Source organism: Zonotrichia leucophrys, chromosome 18 (genome assembly GCF_028769735.1).
Source record: "Zonotrichia leucophrys gambelii isolate GWCS_2022_RI chromosome 18, RI_Zleu_2.0, whole genome shotgun sequence".
NCBI classification, from domain to species: domain Eukaryota; kingdom Metazoa; phylum Chordata; class Aves; order Passeriformes; family Passerellidae; genus Zonotrichia; species Zonotrichia leucophrys.
The window spans coordinates 9953841-9973868 of NC_088187.1; the positions used below are offsets into that span (position 1 = coordinate 9953841).

Below are 20028 nucleotides of genomic sequence, written 5' to 3' on the forward strand. Positions count from 1 at the left end.
AATTTATATATTAAATTTTATATTATTTAAACTATATAAGTATAAAATTAATAAATATAAATATTAAATTATACATAAAATATATCAATTATATAACTACATTGAATGTTATTTACTATTTTATTATTTATTTTTATTTATATATTCATAATATATATTTTTATTTATATATAACTTATATTTTTTATTTCTATATAATATATATAATTTATATCTATAGAAACTCCTAAGGCTGGGAGTTTATCCCAGCTGGGGAGGGGATGCACAACAGGGGGAGGATGTGCCAGGCAGGGCTGCATTGGGGGCTGCAGGGCTGCACTGGGGCTGCAGGGCTGCATTGGGGGCTGCAGGGCTGCATTGGAGGCTGCAGGGTTGCACTGGGGGCTGCAGGGCTGTATTGGAGGCTGCAGAGCTGCATTGGAGGCTGCAGGGCTGCACTGGGGGCTGCAGGGCTGCATTGGGGGGCTGTAGGGCTGCATTGGGGGGCTGTAGGGCTGCATTGGGGGCTGCAGGACTGCACTGGGAGGGCTGCAGGGCTGCATTGGGGGCTGCAGGGCTGCGTTGGGGGTGCTGCAGGGCTGCACTGGAGGCTGCAGGGCTGTACTGGGGGCTGCAGGGCTGCACTGGGGGGGCTGCAGGGCTGCATTGGGGGGGCTGCAGGGCTGCATTGGAGGCTGCAGGGCTGCACTGGGGGCTGCAGGGCTGCACTGGGGGGGCTGCAGGGCTGCACTGGGGGCTGCAGGGCTGCACTGGGGGGCTGCAGGGCTGCACTGGGGGCTGCAGGGCTGCATTGGAGGCTGCAGGGCTGCACTGGGGGCTGCAGGGCTGCATTGGAGGCTGCAGAGCTGCATTGGAGGCTGCAGGGTTGCACTGGGGGCTGCAGGGCTGTATTGGAGGCTGCAGGGCTGCACTGGGGGCTGCAGGGCTGCACTGGGGGCTCAGAGCACAGCACAAACCCTCAGGGCTCTGCCGCCTTCTGTCCCCCAGAACTTCGAGGTGAAGGCCGATGACCTGGAGCCCATCTCGGAGCTGGGCCGGGGCGCGTACGGCGTGGTGGAGAAGATGCGGCACATGCCCAGCGGGCAGATCATGGCAGTGAAGGTACCAGGGCTGGGGGATCTGCCCTCCTGGGGGCTGGGGTGATGGGAGAGGTGAAACAGGAAAGCCTTATCAATGTGATTGCCTGGCAAAAGATTTGGAGAATACGGAAACTATAAGTGAGATTGAAATGAAAGCAAGCTTTGAGATCCCTCAGTTTCTGAACAACTGGAAAACAATGGTGTGGCTGCTGAAGGTGATCCCCTTTTGATGGAACAACACCCTCTGCTTGCAGACAGGCCCAAGGGTCAGAGCAGACCCTACAGCTTGGCAGGAGGGGCCCAAAGAGGAGATTTTAGGGTTTAAAATGTAACACAATATGGTAATGTAATGATTCTTATAGGCTGTATGGAGATGCTATAGGATTTGTATCTTGTACTAGATTGGTTAGTGAGAATTAAAATATTCAGCATAGAAGAAGATTTATTGTATTATAAGGATACTTACAGAAGGCTAAAAAGATGATAATGAAAACTTGTGACTCTTTCCAGAGTCCTGACGCAGCTTGGCCCTGATTGGCCATTGAGTCAAAATAATTCACACCAGAATCCAATGAAACAATCACGTGTGGGTAAACAATCTCCAAACACATTCCAAAGGAGCAAAACACAGGAGAAGCAAATGAGATTGAAAAGAATTGTTTTCCTTTTTCTCTGATGCTTCTCAGCTTCCCAGGAGAAGAATCCTGGAAGAAGGGATTTTTCAGAAAGTACGAATTTGACAGATCAAACCCATAAACATCCTTGTGAACACCCCGTGGGTGCTGGGCTGGGGACATGCCTGTGACAAAGGTGGTGACAGAGGGGTGGCACAGGGGGTGCTGGGGGGCTCCAGGTGTGCCCTGGGGCAGCCCCCTGACCTGCTGTGTCCTGCAGAGGATCCGAGCCACGGTGAACAGCCAGGAGCAGAAGAGGCTGCTGATGGACCTGGACATCTCCATGAGGACAGTGGATTGTCCCTTCACTGTCACCTTCTACGGGGCACTCTTCAGAGAGGTGAGGCTTCCTGGGGCTCAATTCCCATTCCTGTACCTTCTGCAGGTGCCAGGGGTTCAATCTGCACCTGGACATGGAGGTTTTAGTCCTGTCACTCACTGTGCCTGTGCGACAGCCTGGTGCCATCGTGTTAAAATTGCCCTGCCTTGGTTTCATCCACGTGGAAAGGAGAATTTATTGAAGAGCTTGAAGCACAGCTCTGCAGAGCTGAACTTTTCCTGGCTGGGCATTGGGAGCCTCAGTTCCTGATAATTTTCTGGGCTCCTAAATCACCGTGGTTCTGCTTTGGGAAGGGGATGCCCTAAATGGTAGGGAATGTGCACAGCACTGAATTCCAGAGCAGGGGAAAAGAGAGCCCAGGACAGCTTTGAATGGGTTTAGAAAAACAAAAACAAGGGAAGGGGAAAGGGGAAGGGAATTTCAAGGAAAGGAAATTTCAAGGAAATTTCAAGGAAAGGAAAGGAAATTTCAAGGACATTTCAAGGAAATGAAATTTCAAGGAAAGGAAAGGAAATTTCAAGGGAATTTCAAGGAAAGGAAAGGAAATTTCAAGGACATTTCAAGGAAATGAAATTTCAAGGAAAGGAAAGGAAATTTCAAGGGAATTTCAAGGATAGGAAATTTCAAGGAAATGAAAGGAAATTTCAAGGACAGGAAATGTCAAGGAAAGGAAAGGAAATTTCGAGGAAAGGGAAAGGAAAGGGAAAGGAAAGATGTTTTGTTGAAATCTCTGGGTGTCTGCTTGCTTTGCTCTCCAGGGAGATGTGTGGATTTGCATGGAGCTGATGGATACCTCACTGGACAAATTCTACAAACACGTCATTGACAAAGGCCTGACGATCCCCGAGGACATCCTGGGGAAAATCGCCGTCTCTGTGAGTGGCAGCAGGGGGAGGAGGGCAGGGAAAGGGGTTTTTCCTCTCAGCCAGGCCCTGCCTGCTCTGTGGGCACCAGGAGGAGGCTGGTCCATGTGCCAGCCCATGTGGCCATTCCCATGCCTGATCTGATGTTGTTTATAAGCCATGAATGTGCCCATCCATGCACATCATGGAGAGCTGGACCAGTGGGAGGTTTGGGGAAGCTCCTGCAGCTCCTTTATGGTTTATAATCCATGAATGTGCCCATCCATGCACATGATGGAGAACTGTGCCAGTGTGAGGTTTGGGAAGTTCCTGCAGCTCCTTTATGGATTATAATCCATGAATGTGCCCATCCACACAAATAATGGAGAGCTGGACCAGTGTGAGGTTTGGGGAGGCTCCTGAAGCTCCTGTATGGTTTATAAGCCATAAATGTGCCCAGTGTGAGGTGTGGGGAGGCTCCTGCAGCTCCTTTATGGATTGTAAGCCATAGATGTGCCCATCCACACACATCATGGAGAGCTGGACCAGTGTGAGGTGTGGGGAGGCTCCTGCAGCTCCTTTATGGTTTATAATCCATGAATGTGCCCATCCACACACATGGTGGAGGTTTATAATCCATAAATGAGCTCATCCACACACATGCTGGAGAGCGGGCCTAGTCTGACGTGTGGGGAGGCTCCTGAAGCTCCTTTATGGTTTATAAGCCATAAATGTGCTCAATATGAGGTGTGGGGAGGCTCCTGCAGCTCCTTTATGGTTTATAAGCCATAAATGTGCTCAATATGAGGTGTGGGGAAGCTCCTGCAGCTCCTTCATGGCTTCTAATCCATAAATGTGCCCATCCACACACATGATGGAGGTTTATAAGCCATAAACGTACTCATCCACACACATGATAGAGAGCTGGCCTAGTGTGAGGTGTGGGGAGGCTCCTGCAGCTCCTTTATGGTTTATAATCCATCAATGTGCCCATCCACACACATGATGGAGAGCTGGTCTACTGTCAGGTGTGGGGAGGCTCCTCAGCTCCTTTCCCTTCTCATCAGGGTCCTGGAGCCCCCAGGAAGGTCTCTGGGTACCCCCCAACCCTCAGGCTGCTGGCAGGGTGCAGGACTCATGGGGAATTTGGTTTTCCTGCCCTCCTGGTGGGTCTGGGGGTGAATCCAGGTGTCATTTTCTCCTCCTCGTGGTGCTGCCAGCTGTGACTGACTCTGGGTTTGTTGTTTCAGATTGTAAAAGCACTAGAACATCTCCACAGCAAGCTCTCTGTGATCCACCGAGGTGAGTGCCAGGCGCCCCCTGCCCTGCTCCCAGCCGGGGCTCCCAAAACTCCCCAGATAAAGTCAGCCTTTGACAGCAGGAATGATCCCCAGCATCTCATGACTTCAGCAAAACCCAGGCAGAGGAATGGCTGCTCTTTGCTCCTTAAAATCTGCCTGCTGCTCCTGAAGAGGAGGAGGAGGAGGAAGAGCTGTTTCCCTAAACCCATAATCTAAACCCTAAACCCATGGTGTGCTTCATCACCTGGGTGAAATTCAGCCTTTTTCCCTGACTTTGGGGCAGGCTGTGCCCAGGTTTGTCCCCCAGCTCCATGGCTCTGTGCTGATGTGCAGTGGGAGGGGATGTTGGACCCCTGGTGGCTGCTGAGAATTTGAGATTTTCTGTGCTGCCAGGCTCTGACCCCCAAGAGAAAACTGCATTGACCTGAGGCCATGGAGAAGCTTCAAAATTAAATTATAGCACTGGGATTGTGGGGGTGGAGTTTGAATAGAATTTCCATCACAGGGTGGAAAATTAGAGTTCAAGCTTTTAGAATATAGTAATATATATAAAGCAAGATGGAGGTTTTAGGGTGGAGGCTGCTCCTTCTTCACCTTCTTCTTCATTCATCTTCAATTTCTTCTTTCTTCTTCTTCACCTTCTTCTTTCTCCATGAGTTTGGGTGGTTTTGTGTAATTGGATAAAAAAGTCCCCATTGCAGGCCATGGGTGGTTGGTTATTGGGTTAAAAGTAAAAATAATTGAGGTGTCATTTCTTAATTGGACAGTTTAGCCTTAAAAAGCCTTGTAGAGAGAGAGATGGGGCTCCAGTTTTAGTTTGTTGGAGTGAAGTGCTGCAGAACTCAGGGTTTGTGAGACTGTGACATAGATAAGAACTGATAAACATCTGATAAACAAGAAATACCCTCCAGCACATTTAATCCCAACCTTGGGATTAAAAGAAGCAAAGAATCTGCAATGGAATATTAGAGTTTAAGCTTTTAGACTATAGTAATATATATAAAGTTTTGTACATATAAAATGTATAAATTTTACATCTAAAATTCCACAAGGGATCTCCCTTCCAGCCTCATCCTCCCATCCTCCTTCCCTGAGCTTCCCTGAGTGCAGCAGAACAGTCTGACACCTAAACCAGCCTCAAACCAAATCATAAATCCCCTCCTTAAACTCTTCTAGAGGGTTTCAAAGCTGCCTTGAACACACTCAGAAACAAACCTGCAGTTGCTGTTTGACACCTTTATTTTTAGGAGTAATTTTCAGTTTGTCCTGAGGAGGAAGGAGTGTGTGAGTGCCTGGGAAGCAGCAGGGTTCAGCTGGAGCTGGCAGTGGCACTGGCTCTGCTCTTGCTGTGCCTGGGGCAGAGTTTCTGCCTTGTGCCTCTTGGCTGCTCTGTGTTCCTTGTGCCTTGGCCCAGCACGCCCAGGTGACAGTGACTGTGCTCTGTGTTCCTTCTTGCAGATGTAAAGCCCTCTAACGTGTTGATCAATACGCAGGGGCAGGTGAAAATGTGCGACTTTGGCATCAGCGGGTACCTGGTTGACTCTGTGGCTAAAACCATGGATGCAGGATGCAAACCCTACATGGCTGTAAGTGCAGCAGGCAGGGCAGCAGGAGCCTGGGGGGAAGGAGCAGCAGCTCCTGCCCTGGGGATTCCTTTGGGGAGCCTGTTGTGTTTTCAGGGAGGAGTGATGGATCTGACTCCATGTGCCCAGCTCATGGGCTGTGTGGGCTGGGCTGGCACCCTGAGAGACCCTTCCTGGGCATGGGCAGGGCACTGGGGGCACCCCTGCTGCTCCTCACCCTCCTTTGTGTCTGTTGGCAGCCGGAGAGAATCAACCCAGAGCTGAACCAGAAGGGATACAGCGTCAAATCTGACATCTGGAGCCTGGGCATCACCATGGTACGGCCACCTGGGGGTCACCAGGGTCACTTGGGGGTTGCCAGGGTTACCTGGGGATCACCATGGCAGGTTCACCTGGGGCTGCCAGGGCTCTCACCTGAGGATCATCATGGTGGAGTCACCTGGGCATCACCAGGGTCACCTGGGGGCATCACCAGAGCTGTCACCTGGGCATGACCATGGTGGTGTCACCTGGGGATCACCATGGCAGGGTCACCTCGGGGTCACCTGGGGCTGCAAGGGCTGTCACCAGGGGATCACCCTGGTTGGGTCACCTGTAGCTGCCAGGGCCACCAGGAGGGCTCATTGTGGCTCATGGGTTCATTCTCCTCCCCACAGCAGTACTGCTGGCACAGGGTGGGCAGGGGAGGAGCTCAGGCCGGTGCCCCAGGGTGGAAGGGAGGGAGGAGGAGCTGCTGTGTCAGCTGGGGCTGCTGTGGAGCTGCAGCTGCCGGGAGATGGCAGCATGGGCTAAGGCAGGATGATGGAGTGCACAGCCTGCGCTGCCTGCACAGAGAGCCCTCCCTGCGCTCAGCCACCCACCCTCGGGACAGCAGGGACAGGGGGAAACCCAGGCAGTGTTTGGGGAATCCGTCTGCTCCCAGATTTACCCCTGTGCAGGTTTTTCCCAGGGATTGTGGCAGGGGTGACAGGGTGGCCTGTGGAGCTGCCTGGGCTCCTCCTGCCTCTCCTGTTTGCTGGAGGAGGATAGCAATGTGCTGTGGTGAGGAAGTCATGGAATCCCAGAATGTTTTGGGTTGGAAGGGGCCTTAAAGATCATCCCATTCCACCTCCTGCCATGGGCAGCAACACTTTCTACTGCCCCAGGCTGCTCCAACCCTGTCCAACCTCACCTTGGGCACTTCCAGAGATCCAGGGGCAGCCACAGCTGCTCTGGGCACCCTGTGCCTCACCACCCTCACAGGGAACAATTCCCTCCTAATATCTTCTGATCCCCTTCTGATCTATATCTCTCTTTTACTTCCAAACCAATCCCCCTTGCTCCATCACTGTCTGCCCATGTAAAAAATCCCTCTCCCTCCGTTCTGGAATCCCCCTTTAGGCACTGCCTAAATCTCCAGGCTGAACAACCCCAATTGTGTGGAGCCACAAAACCACCCTCTGGGTGGACATGGGGCCATCCCAAACCCATGGGGTGGGTGGGTGGCTGTGGGGTGTCCCCCTTCCTATCAGGGTCATCCCAAACCCCATGGGTGGGTGGCTGTGGGGTTTGTCCCCTCCTGATGGGGCCATCCCAAACCCATGGGTGGGTGGCTGTGGGGTTTGTCCCCTCCTGATGGGGCCATCCCAAACCCATGGGCTGGATGGCTGTGGGGTTTGTCCCCTCCTGATGGGGCCGTCCCAAACCTGTGGGGTTGGTGGCTGTGAGGTGTCCCCTCCTGATGGGGCCATCCCAGACCCATGGGTGGGTGGCTGTGGGGTTTGTCCCCTCCTGATGGGGCCATCCCAGACCCATGGGTGGGTGGCTGTGGGGTTTGTCCCCTCCTGAGTGCCCTGTGTATTGCAGATCGAGCTGGCCATCCTGCGCTTCCCCTACGACTCCTGGGGCACCCCGTTCCAGCAGCTGAAGCAGGTGGTGGAGGAGCCCTCCCCACAGCTCCCAGCAGAGAGGTTCTCAGCAGAGTTCGTCGATTTTACCTCGCAATGGTAAAAGTTCCCCTCTTCTCCCTCTCTTTCCCTGGCCCTGCTCACCCTCACAGGCAGCTCTGAGCTGTTCTGGGCAGGACATTCCCTGCGCCCTCGTGCCTGGCACACAGCAGGGCTGGGGGGTCTGTCTGAGGGGCAGGAGGGGACACAGGGGGTTTGGGAGGGGCAATGGGGGGTTTGGGAGGGGACACAGGGTTTAGGAGTCTCCTGGCTCTGATTGCCCCCATGCCAGCAGCACAGGGTGCCACACACAGCCCCAGTGACCCCAAACTGTGACACACACAGCCCAATGACCCCAAACTGCCACACACAGCCCCATCCCAATTCCCACAAACTGTGCCACACACAGCCCCAACCCCAGTTAACACAGTGTGCCACACACAGCCCCATCCCAATCCCCCCAAACTGAGCACAGCCCCATCCCAATGTCCCCAGACTGTGTGCCTGCAGGGGGACACAGCTCTGAGGGCAGGTTTTGCCCCATGCTGGCCCCTCTGCCCGGTCTCTGTCCCTCTCCTGGGGCCCTGGGGCTGCTGCTGTGCTTTCCCCAGCCCTGGCAGCAGCTGCAGCAGCAGCAGCAGCAGGATTTGGCTGTGCTGCAGGACAGCGCTGGAGCAGCCCTGCACAGGGGGCTCAGGCAGCCCCTGCCCTGGGCTGGGTGTTCCAGGCAGGCCCAGCAGTGCCAGGCTGGCCACAAAGGGTGGCAGATGGACAAACAGAAATGTGAGACTGTCCTGAGCTGCCAGCACCAGGGCTGTGCTGTGCCCCAGAAGGGAACTGTCAGCTGCTGCTGCCTGGGGACTCTCAGTACCCACGTTTGGATTCCTCAGAGTCCTGTTCCAGCCTGTTTTCATGTCCCTGGGTCCACCTGCTCAGCTCCTGCCCCATGCTGTGACCGTGCTCACAGGGGTCTGAGGATGAGGGAAGAGATGAGAATGTTGACTCCATGTTTCAGAAGGCTTGATTTATTATTTTATGATATATATTATATTAAAACTATACTGAAAGAATAGAAGAAAGGATTTCATCAGAAGGCTGGCTAAGAATAGAATAGGAAAGAATGATAACAAAGGTTTGTGGCTCGGACAGAGAATCCGAGCCAGCTGACTGTGATTGGCCATTAATTAGAAACAACCACATGAGACCAATCACAGATGCACCTGTTGCATCCCACAGCAGCAGATAATCATTGTTTACATTTTGTTCCTGAGGCCTCTCAGCTTCTCAGGAGGAAAAATCCTAAGGAAAGGGTTTTCCATGAAAGATGTGTGTGGCACCACGCTGGGGAATCCCTGCCATGCCCGCTGTGCCCTGGCTCTGGGGGAGCTGCCTTGGAAAATCCCTCCCACAAGGTGCCCCCCGTTCTTGCCAAGCCCACGCTGAGGATTTGGAGCAGCTGCTGTTCCTCCAACAGTGCTGCTGGCTCTGCTGCTTCCCTGCTTGTGCCAGCCAGGCTGCTCCTCTCTGGGGATTTGCTTTTCCAAATCCTGCAGCTCAGGCTGTGGCTGCTTTAGGAGTTACATCCACAGCCACTCTGGTGATTCCTGTCTCTGCAAATCCTGTCCTCCAGGGTCACTGGAGATCCCTGACTGCCAGCAGAGTGGCCTGGGCTTGGAATGGTGAACTTTGCACCAGTTTTGTGCAAAGAACTTGGAATGGTGAACTTGGAATGGTGAACTTTGCACCAGTTTTGTGCAAAGAACTGGAATGGTGAACTTGGAATGGTGAACTTTGCACCAGTTTTGTGCAAAGAACTTGGAATGGTGAACTTGGAATGGTGAACTTGGAATGGTGAACTTTGCACCAATTTTGTATTATTGGAGTCTGGAATTCCTTCTGACACCAAACCAGGTCACAGCCACTCTGTATCAAGGCTGGTTTAGGATTGTGTTTATCCATTTGCTGCCTGAAGTCTGATCAGCTGTAAGCACTGCAGGAAGGTCCCTGGGATATCTGAGTCAGGATCACATCCCAATATAACTCTTCATTCCTGAAAATTCACACTGATTTCAGTAACTTATCACCAGATTTCCTGCTATTAGTAACCTGGGCATGAATTGGTTTTGTGGAGGGTCTAAATTAAGAGAATTGCACCAAATCTAGACGCAGCTAACCTTCAAATTCACCTTGTCTTGGCTGGGAGGATGTGACACATCCCGAACCTTCGGGCCGGCGATATTGGCACGTACGGGCCCCGGGTTCCTCTGTTCATTCACAACATGACACTAAACACGAGCCCTCTACACACAGCAAGCAGGAAATATCTATTCAGTGTGTGTCCTCTGCTTCCTCTGGGCCCCAGCAAATCCTAGCAGAGGTTCTCACTTTTGTTTTGCTCAGTGTGACACCTTTTCCCCGCCACCGCCGCGTACGTGTGCGAAGATCTTTTCAAGTTGCTCCAAGTTTCTTTCCCCTAAATACACTGCCAGGAAGTGAGTAGAGATTACGTCCTGTCTTTTAAAAAGTTATTTTCTGCTGGAGGGAAACCAAAATAACTTCCAGCTACAACCCTCCAGGGCCATCTGTTGTAGGAGAGGAGAAGAAAAGGATGTCCCATGGAAGCGTCCCCGCTGATAACGGCGCGGTGATAAACAAACAGCTGGGCACGTGCTCTGCAGCCACTCAGTCACTGCTCCCAGGCACAGCTCAGAGCCTGAATCCTTCCCTGAGTCACTGGCCTGTGGAGAGCACCCAAACTCCCAGTTGTGCCAGCAAGAAGCAGTGTTTTTGTGGTGGTTTTGGTGGCTCCAGGTCTCTTGGTGGACCTTGAGCTCTTGTACCCAGCACTGTCACTGTCCTCAAGGCCTAAATTGTTTCCTCAGCTTGGAGGAGTAGCTGAACTTATTCTGCAGAGTCTTTAAACCTTACTTTGTTGTAGGAGAGGAGAAGAAAAGGATGTCCCATGGAAGAATTCCCTGATGATAACAGCACAGTGATGAACAGCTGGGCACGTGCTCTGCAGCCACTCAGTCACTGCTCCCAGGCACAGCTCAGAGCCTGAATCCCTCCCCGAGCTGCTGGCCTGTGGAGAGCACCCAAACTCCCAGTTGTGCCAGCATAAATCAGTGTTTTGAGTGGTGATTTTGGTGGCTCCAGGTCTCTCGGTGCACCTTGAGCTCTTGTCCCTGTCCTCAACACCTAAACGGTTTCCTCAGCTTGGAGGAGTAGCTGAGCTTACTCTGCAGAGTCTTTAAACCTTACTTTGGTCATGGTGTTATTTTATTGCAGACAGAATGTCAATTCTAATTTCTTTTTTTCTTTTTTTCCCCCCAATTAAAGCTTGAAGAAGAATTCCAAAGAACGGCCAACATACCCAGAGCTTATGGTGAGTGTCACGCACCAAGCAGTGTGCTCAGAGCTGGGAAGGATCACAGGAGGTGCTGAAGGCAGAGATTCCAACAGTGATGGTGTTTTGGGCTGCTTTTTTCATAGCAGATGGGAGAATTGTGACACTGGGAGGGTGGCTGCAAAGCAGAGATGCTCTTTGAAATCTCAGCCAGGTGCTTTTCCACCTATTTTGGAAATCAAGGGAGAGAAGTCATGTTAAAGCGGGTCATGGACAAGAATGAGGCTGTGAAAAATCAGTTAGTGAGGCTCAAATCCTTTGTGTGATCAGCTCAAACCCCTCAGTGTGCCACAGATGTCCCCAAGAGCTGCAGGAGCCCGGTGGCCAGAGGGGCTTTGCTGCCCTGGTGCTTTGGAGAGGAGCATTTTTGGACAGAATAATTCCTGGATGTTGGGGACAGGGATGAGTCTGTGACTAATAATTCCAGTTATTGAATTTCATCTGCTGCCTAGAGACTGTTTACTGGGAGGGATCACTGAGGAGTAACCAAGGAGGAAAATGCCAATAAAGGCTGGTGACAGGGGAAATGCAGGGCACTGCTCTGGGCTGCAGCTGCCCAGAACAGATTTTTCTGCTTGGGCTCCACAGCTTCATGGCCTCCCTTTCTCCCCTGCCTTTCTGGTGCTCCTGAAAGCTGGCAAAAAGCAGGAGAGCTCAGGAAGGTGGTGCTTCACTCCTCCTTTATAACTCTCACACAGTTCACAGCTTTCTAAAGGTGCCTGAATTTGTTATTTCTGAAGATCCTGACCCTGCATTCCCACCCCTGTCCAGTCTCAGTGCCAGGGTCACCTGGATTAAGGGTGGAAAGTGCTGAGGGGTTTCTTTAGGCACTCATATTCCCTACCCCACAATTTTTGGGATGTACATTCACCCTGCAGAGGGTCAGACCCCCACACCTCACACCTCCTGCTCAGAGGGGAGAAGGGGCAGGCTTAAGGTGATTTTTACCTGCCAGTCATGCTGGAAATCCACAACCCTGACTTGTAAGCAGTGAATAATTCCCGTGGCTTTTGGTGCTGGGCCTGTAATGCAATTAAACTATAAATAGATGTGATTGACACACAGCTTGGTTTCAAACAAAGAGAAGCCTGAGATTTATGCCTTTTTTAAAAAAAAAACTTTATTTTTTGGGGGCTATATCATTGAATAAATCCATCTGTATATTTTAAGCAAACTTCTGAACTTTGCCAAATGGCCTTTTATCAAGAAAGGTTCGGTGGAGCAGCTCTGTCTGCTGCAGCATTAATTCCCATTGGCAAGGGAGTGCATTTCTATTGAATTAGGTTCTTGGATCACCCCTGCAGAGTACCTCAATGCTGTGGTATTTTATGGCTGACATGGATGTTGTGAGGTCCTGTGGTTGAGGGCTGCTGTTCTGTTGGGGTTTTTTCCTCTCTCTTACAGCATTAAGTTGTGGTGCTGGATTGGAGTTGTCATTTAGACCAAGGCTGCTCCTTTGCTTTCCTGTGGAATTGAGGTTTCTCATGGAAAATGTGACTCTGTGCTATCTTGAGCATCAGGAAAGCTGATAGGGGGGGGGCTTAATTTCATTAAAAAACCCCTTTTCCAGGTGAAGTGGAGCATGAAATTACTGCAGGAGTGGTGGTCTGCACTCCCTGCCTGGCACAGGGCTCTGTGCCAGCCTCAGGGGCATTGCTGCCACCCCTGGCACATTTTGGGTGTTTCCAGGCTCTGGTGGTTGTGCTTTGGGCGTCACTTCAGTGGGTGTTGTTGGGAAGGGTGGAAGTTTGACAGGAAAGTCTCACAGATCTGTGTGCTTAGCAGAAAGATTTTTGAATGTAGAATCTGAAGAAGGAATAGAAATGAAAGCAAGTTTTGATATAGAAGAATTGCTGAGCCAGTCTTACTGGATAACCAAGGATCCAAAGGGTATTTTATGTTAGTTAGAAGGGGTTTTTATGGCTTAGAGCAAAGGATAAACCCACCCCAAACAAGAAGATGTTTTTACCAAGCAGAAAGAGAGCACAGGCAAACAAGGCAGCAAAGTTGCAAGTAGAAAAAAAAGTCTCTGAATTTTCCACTGCAAGAAAACTGAAAAACAACTTCTAGCTTAAACTGTGATGTACTGACTTTTAGTGATTGGAGAACAGTAACATGAATATGGCAATTACAGTAGTTATGATAGGCTGTAGATAAAAGTTAAGGTATAGATTGGTTCTGCTGTATTGAGATGCTCGGCAAAGAAAAGTATAAAATGCATTGTAAGCAAAAGAAAAGTTTACAATGCACTGTAACCCTTGAGCTTTGACATGAAAAATACTTGGTCCTAGCAGTGTTTCCTCCCACCTACTCTGCCACCTTTGGGACTTTTTTTTTGGTTTGCATTACCAGGCTAACATGAAGCAAAATGTGTCTAATTAATTATTAGGCAGGCAAAGCCATGAAGCATGGCTTCTTTTCTTTTGTAACCAAAAGAAAAGTGTAGAATGCATTGTAACCAAAACCAAAGGGTCTCCAGGCAGCTTTAGGCACAGCTCTGTCACCCACCACCCTGGACTGCTGTGACATCTTGGATGGAATAAACTGCATTTTATATACAATAAATTGCATTTTGGAGAGCCCCTGGGGTCCCACATCCCTCATTCAGGCTCTTACAGGCTGTAAAAGCAGGGATGTCATGCTGGGATAGTAACAAGGCATTGGGGTCACCTCAGAGTTACTCAGGACACTTCAATTCCTGTCACTGTCTGACCTAGGGAGACCTTAAGTTTTGCCTGGATCTTTGCCCCAGCCCATTCCAGCCCTGTTTCCCACATAATTGTGCTTCCTCTTCCTTACTGGAGTGTCTTTGGATCTCTTCCCAGCCACTCTGAGCTGCCTCATCTTATTCCCTGGGTGACTTTTCACTCGAGCCCACCTTGAAAATTCTCTTTGCTTTGCTCTTCTTCTTCTCCCTCCACCTGGCCACTGCCACAAACAGCCAGTGCTCAGGAGCTGAGGGGCAGCTTGGAAAAACCCTGGAAACCCCAAATTACCTTTAAAAATTTGAAATGAGAGGGTTGGAAATCAAACCCTTGAACAGAGTAGAGATCACTGTGAGCCCTGCAGGGCCTTTTGGGTCTCTCTGACCCCCTCCATACAAATAAATCCAATTATCTGCCCTGACAGTGGGTGCCAGGCAGGATTTTGGGGGTTTTCAGGTGGGATCTCAGCTTGGTGTGTGTCTGAAGCAACCAAACTGAATTTCTGCTCCTGATGGAGAGGGGTTGTGTTGCTCTGGGAGGATTTGGTTGTGTTTTTCCACCTCACCCAGGTTTGGGGAGCATCCAGGCTGCTCCAGCTGGATGGGTAACCGTGGTTTGGGAGATGTTTTGGGGCACATTGAGAAGGTTTTCTAAGCCTCCCCTTCCTTCCAGAGCTGCCCACTCAGCCCTGCCAGCCAGGTTTGGGGGGAATCCAGGGGGGCATCACAATTCCATGGAGCAGCCCTCGTGCTCCCTGACTTGCTGTAAAAACCCAATATTATGCTGCTAAGGACAAAACCTTCTTCACTGTCTAGAGGATTGTCTGAAAAGCTTTTATGCTCATTGTGGTGAATAATAAACTTTGCTTTTTTTTTTGTTTTGTTTTTTTTTTCTCTCTCTTTGCTTTCCCAGCAACATCCTTTCTTCACCCTGCACGAATCCAAAGAGACAGACGTCGCCTCTTTTGTCAAGCTCATCCTGGGAGACTGAGAACTGGACTTGGGGAAGAATTGCCCTTCTGTGGACTGGTGGGTGCAGGGGAGGGCCACGTGGCAGGACTTGTCATGGAAGCACCAACAGAAAGTGGGTTTGTTTTGCTTTGGTTTGGTTTTATTCTGAGAAACCCCCGCCCTGCCTGAGTTTTTTGAAAGGGTTCTTTGGTATCCATAGTGACATAGAACGAGCTGGTTAGTGGGAATGAATTTTAATGAGGTTGGTAACCTTAAAACAAAAAACAAAACAAAACAACAACAACAAAAATTTTTTTTTGAATGAGTGATTTACATATTTAATGAGGTTCCTCTTCCTAACTTGCTCCTCATCCCCCTTCCCTTCCCCCTGAACCAGAATTTGCTTTGTCATGGTAATAGGTGCTATGGTAGTCATGAAGTTGTATGTAGATTTATATTTTGTCCCTTCCATTATTTTAATATTTATGTTAAGTGCTTGATGGAATAGATTTCTGTTTTATATGAGGATGAGTGCGTGGTGATGATGATGATGATGATGATGGTGATGCAAAATGAGGCCACAGCAAGCAGCACTTGTGGGGCTTTGCTGGGGAAGAGGTGTCCGAGGAGAGGAGAGAGCAGAGGAGAAGTGTCCCTGTTGTGGAGTATATTTAATGTGCATCATAAAAGGAATTGATGAGCAAGACCTGCAGCTCAGCTGCTCGAGCTGTGCCGGGGAGGAAGGCCCTGGAGTCCCCTGTGTCACCTCCTGGTGTCCCCTGTGTCACCTGCAGACACACACATGAGTCCAGCTGGTGCTTCCAGCCCCGTCCCAGCCCTGCCCTGCTGGGGAGGCAGGCTGGGAGCTCTGGGAGTGCCTGGGACAGAGTCTGGGACAAGAGGAGGGGAGGAAGGAAGGAGGCTGTCGGAGAAGTTGCACAAAGAGGAGGAGGAGGAGGAGGAGGAGGAGGAGGCTGCCCTGGGCCGTGCCCGCCTGCCCAGCAGCGTTGCAGTGCCCGAGGCTCCCTTGGGCTGGGGATGAGCTGCTTTGGGCCTCAGTGGGAGCTCCTCTGTCCTCTGGGGGTGGGACAGGGTCACAGGGTGCAGGGTGTGACACCCCCAAAGAATGGGGGGGTTCAGTGCTGCTTTCCAGGGCTCCTGGCACTGCTTTGGCAGCAATCCCTCCCTGCTTGCCCACGGGGTCTGGGAGTGCCAGCGCTGCCAGGAGCCCCTGCTGGCACCTGGATTGTGTCCAGCCCCAGATGGGCTCTACAGCAGCACTGGGCTGTACAGCAGCACTGCCCTGGCTGCACAAGGGAGCTGCAGCCTGCGAAACCACACAGGGACACCACAGCCCACCCTGCCCAGGAGCTCCCTGCTGCTGGCCAGGTCCCTGCTGCAAGCCAGGGCCAGGAGAAGGAGGCTGCTGAGGTGGGAGAGGAGCTGGAGGTGTCTTTGCCCTGGGGTCAGTCGCCATGTGGAGCAGGGGGCACTGTGGGTGTTGCTGAGCCTGGAGTGAGGTGCTGGCTCCAGGTTAACGCTGCTTTGAGCCACAGCTGCCTGAGCCCCTCTGCCTTTGCCCTGGCTCCTTCCCCAGCCCTGCAGTGGGGCCTGCCTGTGCATCTGGGGGGCTGCACAAGTGCCTCGAGCCCCTGCACGCGCTTCCGTCCCCACCCTGGCTGGGGCACAGCCCCTCGGAGCCAGGTGTGAGCAGAAACACCCTGCCCTGCAGTGGTGGAGCTGTGCAGGGTGTCATGGAGCCCTGCCCTGCAGTGCTGAACCTGTGCACAATGTCACTGAGCCTGTGCAGGTGTCATTTAACCCTGCTCTGCAGTGCTGAACCTGTGCACAATGTCACTGAACCTGTGCACAATGTCACTGAACCTGTGCAGGTGTCATTTAACCCTGCTCTGCAGTGCTGAACCTCTGCAGGTGTCACTGAACCTGTTCAGGATGTCACTGGCCCTATGCAGGATGTCACTGAATGTGTGCAGGTGTCATTGAACCTGTGCAGGTGTCACTGAACCTGTTCACAATGTCACTGACCCTGCCCAGGTGTCACTGAAAACGTGTGCAGGTGTCACTGAACATGTACAGAATGTCACTGACCCTGTTCAGGTGTCACTGAAAACGTGTGCAGGTGTCACTGACCCTGTGCAGGTGTCACTGACCCTGTGCAGGTGTCATTTCACCCTCTCTGCCAGGGTAGCAGCTCCATTCTCTGCTGGTGCAGGCTGGAACAGTCTGAGTGGATTTTGGGAAGGAATCCTCTGTCAGGGCAGCGTTCAGTTCCCCTGCAGGGCTGTGGGGTGGGGACGTGCCAACCCTTCAGAGAGGCACACAGTGACACTGCCAGTGCCTGGGCTGCCACTGTCACTGCCGCTGCCACCACAGGCTGGGCTGGCACTGTCACTGTCACCTCAGGCTGGGTGCCTGGGCTGGCACTGTCACTAACAGGCAGGGCATCGTTTCTGTGATTTCTCGCTGCTGGTGCAGAGCAGGGGCTCGCAGAGGGCTGGCAGCAATCAGGGTGCCATTCCCAGGTCACTGGGGCTTTGGGGAGGAGGAGGAGGAGGAGGAGGTTCCCCTTGCTCAGCCCTGCCCAGCCCTCGGGGAAGGACAAGCTCCAGTCTCACCCTGAGCCCAGGGGAACCTTTCAGGTTACATTTTGTGGCGGGTGAAACACGAGGATGTTTTACTTCAGTGTAATTTTAAGAGGCCTGGCCTGGCTCGTGATCTGCCCTCTCATATTCCATGGTGTGTGTGTGTGTTTTTGCTCTCTCTCACTTTCTCAGAGTCACAGAGCTGTTTTGATTGATTGTCCTCAGCTGCAGCTGAAAGTCCAGCCAGCCAGTTTATAGACTTGGTTCCAGCATCAATTCTCACTTTGAAAAACATGACATTTAAAACCACCCTTTGGTTTTCCTACATATGGATCTGATGCTTTTGTTCAAGATTGTTTTTGCTGCTTTCCCCCTGCAATATAAGTCTCATTTGGACACCACATCTCCTTGACCTCAGAGCACCTTCATTTCAGTGCCATGGCAATTGACAGGTTGAATTTATGAGACACTGTCAGGGCTCAGTATTAATAGCAGATATTAATGTCACCAGCGTTTTCCAATGGAGAATTAATGGCAGTGTTGTCTGTAACCCTCTGAAAGGTTCCTCCTGCCTCCACACAGGCCCTGCTTTCTGCTTTCTGCTCTAATCCCTTGGTTTAATGACATTACAACAGGGCACTCAGCAATCTGTTCCCTTCCCTGCTCCTTCTCCATGACTTTGCTCCTTTTCAAGTGGTTTGTGTGAGGCCAGAGTAGGTGTGGAGCTGTCTGAGGGTGGGAGGTGCTGTGAGAGGTGAGGGGAGCTGTCCCTGCATCCCTGTGGTGGGCACAGAGCTGTCCCTGCATCCCTGTGGTGGGCACAGAGCTGTCCCTGCATCCCTGTGGTGGGCACAAAGCTGTCCCTGCATCCCTGTGGTGGGCACAGAGCTGTCCCTGCATCCCTGTGGTGGGCACAGAGCTGTCCCTGCATCCCTGTGGTGGGCACAGAGCTGTCCCTGCATCCCTGTGGTGGGCACAGAGCTGTCCCTGCATCCCTGTGGTGGGCACAGAGCTGTCCCTGCATCCCTGTGGTGGGCACAAAACTGTCCCTGCATCCCTGTTTTGGGCACAAAACTGTCCCTGCATCCCTGTGGTGGGCACAAAACTGTCCCTGCATCCCTGTGGTGGGCACAGAGCTGTCCCTCCATCCCTGTGGTGGGCACAGAGCTTGGCCTGAGCCAGGAATTCCTCTTCAGCTCAGGGAGGAGAGCCAGGGACTCCTGTGTGCCTCAAAAGAGCTGCAGGATGGGTCAGGCTCTTCTCTCTGCTGTTTAATTGGCACCTCTGTGAAGGTGAAAAGCCTTTGGTTGCTGCTCAGGTCTTTGTTTGGCCAAGGAAACCTTTCCTGAACAGCCCAGGGATGGAGGATTAGGGATGTTCTTCACAAAGTGTTGTGTGTTCACACAGCACAGGGATGGAGGGTTAGGGATGTTCTTCACAAAGATTTTCTGTGTTCACACAGCACAGGGTTTGGGACTGCCCCAAACTGGGATTTTTAGAGGAGCAACTCTCAAAATGCCATAAATCTGAAAGAACCCCCAAGGGATTCAGGGAGCAGAGAGAGAGCAAAGCTGTGGGGGCTCAGGCCCAGCTCTGGGTGGGTTTGCAGGGCAGAGAGGCCTCTCCAGGCTGCCACAGGGACCCCAGGTGTGATGTCCCTCCTCCTCCTCCTCTTCCTCCCACTGCACTGCCCCTGCAGTCTCCAGGATGCTGCAGGCCCTGCCATGGTGGAGCTCTGAAGTGTCTCTGGTAGCAAAGATGTTTTCTGGGTCTCCTTTGGACCCTTAAATCTGAAAAAAGGAGCTGGAGGGCATTTTCTGGTTGCTGTTTTGAAGCACCAGGTCCATGCTGCTGCACTGGGTGCAATGCCCATCTCTCCTGGAGTTCTTCCAGGTGGACAAACCTTGACACAGATATCTCTGTACTGTATTTCTCTGCTTTCCCCTGGCTTTTGATGAGCTTACTGCTGACAAAGAGGCAACTCTGACTTGTTAAAGAGGTGAAACTTCATGTCTGGAGGCAGGTGTGTGACACAGGAGGGAGTTGGTGGGTCCCTACTTGAAAAAAATCTCTAAAAAATCTCAATTCTCAGCCCTGCTGCTCCTTGTCCAGGTGGGAAGGGGCTGAGGGCACAGCCTCAGCTGGGATTTCTCCATGCTGCTGTGTACCTGCACATTTCCCTTCTTCCCTCCACGTTCTGGAAGAGGAAATCCTGCTTGGTCAACACAGCATTGCTCCAGTGGCTGCTCTGGTGTGCTTCAGACAAGGTTCCCACCAGCTCCCATGTTTAATAAATCTTTTTTATTCAAAACAACCCCCCAAAAACCAGCCAAGATGCTCCTTTTTTAATTTTTTTTTTTCCTTTTTCCATCTTGTTCCTGTTAGAGGAACTCTGGGAGCCTGTCTTGGTGCTTTCACTCTTTCACATGCCAAAGATCCCTCTTAGTTCTGCTCCTGCCAAACCAGATCTTATATTCTTGCCTCTGAAACCATCCACTTCCCTGCTCCTTGGGGTTCCTTTTGTTGCTGTTGCTTTTTCACTGCATTTCCTGGTGTTTATTGACATGTCTATTGTTGAGCTTCCTGGACACATGCAGCTCTCTTTTTTTGGGATGCAGGG

The 20028-nt window shown here is 51.5% G+C and overlaps 1 protein-coding gene across 1 annotated transcript in view; it reads left to right on the forward strand.

Moving 5' to 3' along the window:
• Nucleotides 1-15331, forward strand: part of MAP2K6 (mitogen-activated protein kinase kinase 6) — a 42422-nt gene extending 27091 nt beyond the window's left edge. The window contains exons 4-12 of the mRNA XM_064728731.1: nt 988-1101; nt 1974-2093; nt 2852-2968; nt 4186-4237; nt 5695-5822; nt 6059-6136; nt 7665-7804; nt 11084-11129; nt 14768-15331. Coding sequence (XP_064584801.1) covers nt 988-1101; nt 1974-2093; nt 2852-2968; nt 4186-4237; nt 5695-5822; nt 6059-6136; nt 7665-7804; nt 11084-11129; nt 14768-14845 — 873 coding nt within the window. The 3' untranslated portion in view covers nt 14846-15331. The remainder of the gene's footprint in view (nt 1-987; nt 1102-1973; nt 2094-2851; nt 2969-4185; nt 4238-5694; nt 5823-6058; nt 6137-7664; nt 7805-11083; nt 11130-14767) is intronic.
• The last annotated feature ends 4697 nt before the right edge of the window (nt 15332-20028 follow it).